At 39.8% G+C, this 10554-nt stretch overlaps 1 protein-coding gene across 1 annotated transcript in view; it reads left to right on the top strand.

Moving 5' to 3' along the window:
- Positions 1–10554, top strand: part of GCSAML (germinal center associated signaling and motility like) — a 21259-nt gene extending 10705 nt beyond the window's left edge. Inside the window, exons 3-5 of the mRNA XM_017545343.2 lie at positions 1920–1969; positions 6627–6655; positions 10075–10554. Coding sequence (XP_017400832.1) covers positions 1920–1969; positions 6627–6655; positions 10075–10314 — 319 coding nt within the window. The 3' untranslated portion in view covers positions 10315–10554. The remainder of the gene's footprint in view (positions 1–1919; positions 1970–6626; positions 6656–10074) is intronic.

Below are 10554 nucleotides of genomic sequence, written 5' to 3'. Positions count from 1 at the left end.
AGAGACGGGGTTTCACCATGTTGACCAGGATGGTCTCGATCTCTTGACCTCGTGATCCACCCGCCTCGGCCTCCCACAGTGCTGGGATTACAGGCTTGAGCCACCGCGCCCGGCCCAATGTTGTTTTAACTTAATATGCAAATGTTATCATTCTCTACAATTATTTTCCTGGTTTAGGCAGTCCACTTTCCTTCTCCATTTGTTATTGTTGATAATTATTAACAATAATATATATATATATTTTTGTTTTGTTTTTGTTGTGCAGTTCATCTTTGTAGCTTTGTGCTTTTTTATTTATTTATTTATTTATTATTGCATTTTAGGTTTTGGGGTACATGTGAAGAACATGCAAGATTGTTGCATATACACACTGGGTTTTTTTTGTTTTTATTATCCAGTTCATCTTTATAACTTTGTGCTTAGTATTCTGAATGAAAGTAGATCATTTGTGAGATAAAATTGTGTGTGTGTGCATGCACATGTGTGTATGCATGTGTCTTTAAGGAGGGTGCAGAAGAGAAACAAGCTACAGCTGTCATTGAACCAAATGAGGGCAGCTCACCTGGCACTGTAAAGCGAAACATCCACATGGAGCTTCGCAGCTGGACAAAGGAGGTGTCTATTTGTGGGTCTCAGGCTTAAGACCTGTCCTTTTCAATGGCTTACAAGCAAGGGTTTTTAAAGGCAGGGGTAAATTTCAGGAAAGAAGAATTTACAGGCAAAATTGTAAATCAATACATGGAGATTACAGTTGGTTTGGCTAAAAAGGTGAGATACCTTGAAGCTGAGGGGGAAGGGTACCTTATAAATCACAGGTGGAATGAAAGATTCTTTGATGTGCAATTGTTTAAGGAAGCAAAGCTTTGTCTAAAAGTATGCGGTCAAGAGAAAGGAATGTTAAGGTCTGGCCCCTGGGCATGATTTCCTCCAGGCTCGTCAGGAAGAGATTTAGACAAAGCCTGGCAGTGGGAGTTCAGTCCTCGGCTCCCTCGTGCCTGAGGTCCGTGTGCCAGGCGATGCGTTTGGTGGAGGTCCAGGTTTCCTCCGGCTTATCAGGCTGCTCATCTACTTCTCAGGGCTAGCTGGGTGCCTGGAATTTCCGTTGAAGGAACTCATGACTTTCCTTTATTTCCTTGCTTGTGGGTGGCCTGACAGGCTTCCAAGAGGGGCTCTCTGCTCTGTTGCAAAATCTAGGCTTTGATTGTGGCATGTCGTTTTAGAATACTTCCTCCCAAAATATTTTTCCCTTAGCCCAGGCACATCTCTGTACTGTGTGTTTAATTGGCTGTCCTTGAGATGGGCAGCTTATTACAAGTTGTATCCTTTTTCCACATTTTCCCTTAAATTTAGGAGTCTGAGTGACAGAGAAATAAAAGGTGATGTGCTGACAACCCCATTTCCTCCCCACTGCCTCTGGCTCCTCTTTATTGCATAAATTGTGTCCCTTTGGAAATAATCTCCATTTCTTTCATCACTGGCCCACACTTATTAATGTATACGACTATAAAGTTTTAGTTAGAATTTGTAAGACCCTCTTATTTACCTTTAAGAATGTATACACCCTCATCAAGAATAGCAGAGAAATAAATTTCAAAACTTTCAATTTTCTCTCTTGAATTGTCCTAAATTTCATTATATTATACATATGTTTTCATACATGTGATAATACGTGTAGTCTGATAATCTAATAATTTCCTTGGCTCCATGCTCTATGGAACTTTGTTTTCCACTGTTCATTGTTTTCCTAGATTTTTGTGGTTTTTTAAAAAAGGGTAGAGTAAGCAGCCTTTTAATTTTATTTAAAATTTCCATGGTAAATCTAAAAATGGCCTTAGGTTAAGGGTGACCAAATGCTTTGAAAGGCATTTTCAGCTTCGGAGAACCTGGAGTATCTCGTGTTACTATCTCTTTCCTTGTAGGCAGGAAATGACTGCATTTGAAAGAAAACATCAAGATCAAGATAAGAAAAGTAAGTCATTGCTTTATAATATTTTTCATAGTAGGGAAGTGTAAATTTAAGCATCCAGTTATCAGACATTCTTGATCCTATTGTAATAAAAGACTGGAGAAGAGGCTGCTTGGAGTTCTTACTCTTTCATAAAACTGATCACATCATTCTTGGAATTAAAGTAATATTTGTATATTATTTTTTTGATCAGCATTTAATAAACTTTTGCAGAAAGAAGTTAACCAAAATTCTCTTGATTTTAATTTATACATTGGTGTTTCAAAATAGGGCCTTGAATATTAGCAGGTGATAAAAAGTGTATTTTTTTTGTTCTCAAGAAGTTGCAAGAAGATGATGGTACAGTCCTGTAGTCCATTAGAGTCCAGTGTGAGCAATGTAGCAAGAGCCTGTCTCTTTAAAAAAAGAATTTGTTCTGTTTGTCATAGTATGTAGGTATAGTAATCATGTAATTACTCAAAATCGATGGTTATGAATATCAGGGCTCAGCCTCTGTGGACAAGCATATTTAAAAGAAATTCTGTTTTTTTTCACCCCAACTTTATTGAGGTATAACTGACAAAATTGCCTAATATTCAAGGTGTGCAATGCGATGATCTGACATATGTATATATATATATATATATATATATATACCTTGTATAATGATTACTACATCAAATTAATAAATCCATCATTATACATATAGCTACCATCTTGTATGAATGTGGGGACATATGGACACTTGAGATCTATTCCCCTAGCAAATTTCAAATAAAGAATACTACATTGTTAACTAACAAGCAATGGGAAAGGATTTCCTATTCAATACATGGTGCTGGGTTAACTGGTTAGCCATATGCAAAGAATTGAAACTGGACCCTTCACGCCATATACAAAGATTAACTCAAGATGGATTAAGGACCTAAATGTGAAATCCAAAGCTATAAAAACCCTGTAAGACAACCTAGGCAATACCGTTCAGAACATAGAAACAAGCAAATATGTGATGATGAAGACACCAAAAGCAATTGTAACAAAAGCAGAAATGGACAAATGGGATCCAGTTAAACTAAAGTGCTTCTGCACAGCAAAATAACTGTCAAGAGTGAACAGATGACCAGGCATGTTGGCTCACACCTATAATCCCAGCACTTTGGGAGGCTGATGCCGGCAGATCACGAGGTCAGGTGATTGAGACCATCCTGACTAACACGGTGAAACCCTGTCTCTACTAAAAATACCAAAAATTAGCCAGGCATGGTGGCACGCACCTGTAGCCCCAGCTATGCTAGAGGCTGAGGCAGGAGAATCACTTGAACCTGGGAAGTGGAGGTTGCAGTGAGCTGAGATTGTGCCATTGGACTCCAGCCTGGGTGACAGAGTGAACCAACCTCTGTCTCAAAAACAACAACAACAACAACAACAACAAAACAATGAACAGACCACCTACAGAATGGGAGAAAATTTTTGCAAACCATGCATCTGACAGAGGTCTAATATCTAGCAACTATAAGGAACTTAAACAAATTTACAGGAAAAAAACAACCCCATTAAAAACTGGGAAAAGGGTTGGGCATGGTGGCACACGCCTATAATCCCAGCACTTTGGGAGGCTGAGGCAGGTGGATCATGAGGTCAGGGGTTCGAGACCAGCCTGACCAACATGGTGAAACCCCATCTCACTAAAAATACAAAAATTAGCCTGGCATGGTGGCATTTGCCTGTAATCCCAGCTATTTGGGAGGCTTAGGCAGGAGAATTGCTTGAACCCAGGAGGCGCAGGTTGCAGTGAGCCAAGATTGTGCCATTGCACTCCAGCCTGGGTGACAGAGTGAGTCTCTGTCTCAAAAAACAAAATTTAAAAAAAAGTGGGAAAAGAACACAAACAGACACTTTTCAAAAGAAGACATACCATATGACCAACAATCATATGAAAAAAAAGCTCAATATCACTGATCATTAGAGAAATGTGTATCAAAACGACAATGAGATGCCATCTCACACCAGTCAGAATGGCTATTATTAAAAATCAAAAAAGTAACAGATGCTGTGAGGTTGTGGAGAAAAGGGAACACTTATATGGTGTTGGTCGAAGTGTAATTTAGTTCAACCATTGTGGAAGACAGTGTGGCGATTCTATTCTGTCTAAAGACAGAACTACCATTTGACCGAGCAATCCCATCACTAGGTATACATCCAAAGGAATATAAATCATTCTCTTATAAAGACACCTGCATGTGTGTGTTCACTGCAACACTATTCACAATAGCAGAGACATGGAATCAACCTAAATGCCCAACAATAATAGACTGGATAAAGAAAATGTTGTACATACACACCATGGAATACTATGCAGCCATAAAAAGAATGAGATCATGCCCTTTGCAGGGACATGATGGAGCTGGAGGCCATTATTCTTAGCAAATAATACAGGAACAGAAAACCAAATACCACATGTTCTCACTTTTATAAGTGGGAACTAAATGATGAGAACACATGGAAACAGAGAGATACACCACCCACTGGGGCCTAGTGGGTGCAGAATAGGAGGAGGAAAGGATCAGGGACAATAACTAATGGGTGCCAGGATTAATACCTGGGTGAGGAAATAATCTGTGCAACAAACCCCCATGACACAAGTTTACTTATGGGACAAACCTCCACATGTACCCCAACATTAAAATAAAAATTAAAAAAATTGAAAGAGAGTGCTACATTGTTAACTCTGGTCATCGTGCTGTACGTTAAGTCTTATTCATCTTATACTGCAAGTTTGTGTGCTTTGACCAACATTTTCCCATTTCTCTCACCTCCCAGTCACTGGCAACCACAGTATTACTCTCTGCCTCTATAAAGAAACTCAGTTTCTTGTTGCTGTTGTTTCCACTGTTTTCTCATGCTTTTTGAAATAACTGTATAGCCTCATTGTTTCGAACTTTGCATTTCCCCATCACATCTCAGATCCCAGTAAGTTGTCTCTATCACTGCCACTCCACTGAGCAATTTCCAGGGGCTATGGAATAAATTTATTTAAGCAAACGTCATCATGAATAACATATTTAAAAAGCATCAGAGTGCATCCCAAATAAAATTGTTAAACGATGCTATGATTTCTATTCATGTATATGTATGTGCTTTTACTAAATCATGGTGTAAAATACATCGCTAACTGTGAGTCATGTTCAAAAAAGTTGAATGCCTCCACCCAATGGCAATGACTGACTTTAAAGAACAATTTCCAAGCTTACTCTTAAATGCCCTTTCTCTAGTACTTATAAGTGTTTCTCAAGCTCTACCTCCTGAAAGTGTTGCTTCCTTGATTTGTCTGACACCACACTGTACTCTTGAGATCCTCAGTCACTGACCACCTACCTACCACTCTGCCAGCACACTTTCTTTGGTAAAATATAAAATGATGGTACTCCTTAGTGATCATTCTTGGAATTTTTCTTCTCTTTTTAAGTGTTTGTGTGTGATTGATCTTATTTCTTTTTCTAATCTTTAATTGAATTTTTTGGTGAATGCATTTGGCAGAGTGGTATGTATTGTAAAGAACATTTTTTTTTTTTTTGAGATGTAGTTTTCCTCTTATTGCCCAGGCTGGAATGCAGTGGCGTGATCTTGGCTCACTGCAACCTCCACCTCCTGGGTTCAAGAGATTCTCCTGCATCAGCCTCCTGAGTAGCTGGGATTACAGGCATGCACCACCATGCCAGGCTAATTTTGTATTTTTTGTAGAGACAGGTTTCTCCATGTTGGTCAGGCTGGTCTCAAACTCCTGACCTCAGTTGGTTCACTTGCCTCGGCCTCCCAAAGTGCTGGGATTACAGGCATGAACCACTGTGCCCCGCTGTAAAGAATATATTTTACGTATAGATAAAAATGCTTTGATAGTTACATACTATTCATATTTTTTGTTTCATTTTGCCATCTTTGCAAATTATATTTATTTTCAAATGTTTCCTTTCAATTAAAATTTCAAAGTCCTAAGCTTAAAATTATTCACCATATTCTCTTATGTATTTAGCATTTGCAGGATTTATCGTGATGCCCTTTTGTTTGTTTCTAACATTGTTTCTTCTCATAAATAGGAATGGTTGCCATATTTAGAATTCTGTGACCCCTCAATCTAGCTTGTTTATTAAAAATATTAGTAGTGGATTTCAGATTCACATATATGTAAATTGCTACAGCATTCATAGATGGAATTAACATCAATCTGTATATTTGTACGTAACTTGAAATAGTTACTCATGTTATTTCTGTACCTATCTCTATAGTGAGTGTTCATTTTAAAGCATTGTGTGATTTCCTGTGATATTTACATAAAATTTAAATCTTAAATTTGCAACTATAATCATTCTTTATGCTTATCATATTGCATTGACATAGCATGTTTATGAACAACATTTTATTACCAAATTTGGAATCCATTTTATTCAGTACATTAGATGTGTTTTATTTACACAAAGAACATACTATTGATGCTACCTCAGAACACATGTTCTTTATCTTGTCACTCAGTCTTGAGAACTTCAGTTATAAGATGGGGTAATGTCAGATGTTTAGATAATAGGCCTCTGCAGTTTTATTACTACTACATTCTATTTTTTCACCTTTTCCTTCAATCTGTGATGGTGCAAAATAACGCTTTCCTTTTTTTTTTTTAATCATCCAGGCCAAGAAGTTTCATCCACTTCTAATCAGGTAATTAGAAAACAAAAAGCAAGACAAAAGAAAAACACAAACTTTTATTATATTTGATAAATGTCAAAATACAGATGATTTATTCAAGAATAGCATCCGTCTTCCTTTATTTGTAATTTCTAAATATACTTTTAGAAATCTTTCATATTTTAAATAATTTATGTGGTAATTGTAATGCAGAAATGAAAGGAAATAAAAAGTATTTTAACTGATCTAGATGAGTAGCAAGTTCTTACTGTTTTGGCCTCAGTTCTGCTGAAGTATTTATTAATTAATTTATTTAGGGAGAGTCACACATTGTCAACCAGGCAGAAGTGCAGTGGCACAATCTCGGCTCACTGCTACCTTCACCTCCTGGGTTCAAGTGATTCTGGTGCCTCAGCCTCCAAGGTAGCTGGTATTACAGGTGTGTACCACCACACCTGGCTAATTTTTGTATTTTTAGTAGAGACAGGTTTCACCATGTTGGCCAGGCTAGTCTGGAACTCCTGGCCTCAAGTGAATCCACTTGCCTCAGTCCCCCAAAGTGCTGGTGTTACAGGAATGAGTCACCATACATTTTGGTATGTTTTTGCAGTGGCTGGTACCAGTTTTTCCTTTGCATATTTAGTGCTTCCTTCAGGAGCTCTTGTGTGGCTGGCCTGGTGGTGACAAAAATCCCTCAGCATTTACTTGTCTGTAAAGGATTTTATTTCTCCTTCACTTATGAAGCTTAGTTTGGCTGGATATTAAATTCTGGGTTGAAAATTCTTTTCTTTAAGAATGTTGAATATTGGCCCCCACTCTCTTCTGGCTTGTAAGGTTTCTTCTGAGAGATCCACTGTTAGTCTTATGGGCTTCCCTTTGTGGGTAACCTGACCTTTCTCTCTGGCTGCCCTTAACATTTTTTCCTTCATTTCAATCTTGGTGAATGTCATGACTACGTGTGCTGGTGTTGCTCTTCTCGAGGAGTATCTTTGTGGTGTTCTCTGTGTTTCCTGAATTTGAAAGTTGGTCTTTCTTGCTAGGTTGGGGAAGTTCTCCTGGATAATATCCTGAAGAGTGTTTTCCAACTTGGTTCCATTCTCCCCTTCACTTTCAGGTACAGAAATCAAACATAGGTTTGGTCTTTTCATACAGTCCTATATTTCTTGGAGGCTTTGTTTTTTCCTTTTCATTCTTTTTTCTCTAATCTTGTCTTCATGCTTTATTTCATTAAGTTGATCTTCAATCTCTGATATCTTTTCTTTAGCTTGATCAATTTGGCTATTGATACTTGTGTATGCTTCATGAAGTTCTCATGCTGTGTTTTTCAGCTCCATCAGGTTATTCATTTCTTCTCTAAACTGGTTATTCCAGTTAGCAATTTGTCTAACGTTTTATCAAGGTTCTTAGCTTCCTTGCATTGGTTTAGAACATGCTCCTTTAGCTCAGAGGAGTTTGTTATTACCCACTTTCTGAAGATTACTTCTGTCAGTTCATCAGACTCATTCTCTGTCCTGTTTTGTTCTCTTGCTGGTGATGAGTTGTGATCCTTTGGAGGAGAAAAGGCATTTTGGTTTTTGGAATTTTCAGCCTTTTTGAGCTTTTTCTTTTTTTCATCTTTGTGGATTTATCTACCTTTGGTCTTTGCTGTTGGTGACCTTCGTATGGAGTTTTTGCATGATAATCCTTTTTGTTGATGTGGATGCTATTGCTTTCTGTTTGTAGTTTTCTTTCTAACAGTCAGGCCCTTCTTCTGCAGGTATGCTGGAGTTTGCTGGGGGTCCACTGCAGACCCTGTTTGCCTGGGTATCACCAGTGGAGGCTGCAGAACGGCAAAGATCGCTGCCTGTTCCTTCCTCTGGAAAGTGTGTCCCAGAGGGCACCCGCCAGATGCAGATGGAGCTGTCCTGTATGAGGCGTCTATTGACCCCAGCTGGGAGGTGTCTTTTTGTTAGGAGGCATGAGGCTCAGGGACACACTTGAGGAGGCAGTCTGTCATTTAGCAGAACTCAAGCTCTGTGCTGGGACATCTGCTGCTCTCTTCAGAACCGGCAGGCAGGAAATTTTAAGTCTGCTGAAGCTGCGCCCATAGCCGCCCCTTCCCCCAAATGCTCTGTCCCAGGGAGATGGGAGTTTTATCTATAAGCCCCTTATTGGGGCTGCTGCCTTTTTTTCAGAGATGCCCTACATAGAAAGGAGGAATCTAGAGAGGCAGTCTGGCTATAGCAGCTTTGTGGTGCTGTGGTGGGCTCTGCCCAGTTCAAACTTCCTGGTGATTTTGTTTACACTGTGAGGGAGAAACCACCTACTCAAGCCTCAGTAATGGTGGACTCTCCTCCCCCTACCAAGCTCCAGCGTCCCAGGTTGACTTCAGACTGCTGTGCTGGCAGCGAGAATTTCAAGCCAATGGATCTTAACTTGCTGTGCTCCGTGGGGGTGGGATCCACTGAACAAGACCACTTGGCTCTCTGGCTTCAGCAGCCTTTCCAGAGGAGTGAATGGTTCTGTCTCACTGGCATTCCAGGAGTCACTGGGGTAAGAAAAACATCTCCTAGAGCTAGCTCAGTGTCTGCCCAAATGGCTACCCAGTTTTTTTGTTTGAAACCCAGGGCCCTTGTGATGTAGGCACCCGAGGGAATCTCCTCCTCTGTGAGTTGTGAAGACCGTGGGAAAAGTGTAATATCTGGAGCGGATTGCATTGTCCCTCAAGGCACGGTCCCCCATGGCCTCCCTTAGTTAGGGTAGGGAGTTCCCTGACCCCTTGTGCTTCTTCGGTGAGGTGATACCCCGCCCTGCTTCTGCTCACCCTCTGTGGGCTACACTCACTGTCTCACCAGTCCCAATGAGATGAAACAGGTACCTCAGTTGGAAATGCAGAAATCATGCACCTTCTGTGTTAGTCTCACTGGGAGCTGCAGACTGGAGCTGTTCCTATTCTGTTTTTGTTCAGCTTTGTTGTTTTTGCTTAGGATTGTGTTGGCTATATGAGCTCTTTTTTGGTTTCATGTGGAATTTAAAGTATTTGTTTCTAGTTCTGGGAAGAAAGTCAATGGTAGCTTGATGGGAATGGCATTAAATCTATAAATTACTTTGGGTAGTATGGCCATTTTCATGATATTGATTCTTCCTATTTGTGAGCATGGAATGTTTTTCCATCTGTTTGTGTCCTCTTATTTCCTTGAGCAGTGGTTTATAGTTCTCCTTGAAGAGGTCCTTCATTTCCCTTGTAAGTTGCATTCCTAGATGTCTTATTCTCTGTAGCAATTGTGAATGGGAGTTCACTCACGATTTGGCTCTCTGTTTTTCTATCACTGGTATATAGGAATGCTTGGGTTTTGGATACCTTAGGTGTAAGAGCAGCATGAGCTATATAAAGAACAAGGGAGGGTAGGATACTGAGTTCAATTTGTGAATGACTCTGGGTCCTTGATTTCTTTTCTCTTTGTGCTTGGCAGGAAAACGAGAATGGCAGTGGTTCTGAAGAAGTGTGCTACACTGTCATTAATCACATCTCCCATCGGAGATCTTCCCTGAGCTCCAATGATGATGGCTATGAGAACATTGACTCCCTCACAAGGAGAATAAGAGAGTTTAGAGAAAGGTCAGAGACAGAATATGCCCTTCTTAGGACTTCTGTTATTAGGCCTTGTTCCTGCACCCATGAGCATGATTATGAAGTTGTGCTTCCACACTAAAGCCCTCAAGCTGCTTTGTCACCTTCCAGCAATGCAGATGATGCAGACTAGCAGGCTCTGGAGGAGTTCTTCACTCTGAGTGGTGCATGAAATACGCATTTCTGGCTAAAGTTTAGAAATATTACCTTACTGTATATCCTTGGGCAACTCTGGAATGTGACGTCTCTGTGGTTTAGGTGAAACCATATAAATTGACACAATAACCTAAAGTATTCTATGTGTTTTGCTTGTAAAGTTTGA

This window comes from Cebus imitator, unplaced genomic scaffold (genome assembly GCF_001604975.1).
Source record: "Cebus imitator isolate Cc_AM_T3 unplaced genomic scaffold, Cebus_imitator-1.0 Scaffold179, whole genome shotgun sequence".
In the NCBI taxonomy this organism is placed as follows: Eukaryota; Metazoa; Chordata; class Mammalia; order Primates; family Cebidae; genus Cebus; species Cebus imitator.
Note: the sequence above shows the minus strand (reverse complement) of the source record. Positions and strands in the feature narration are given on the sequence as shown.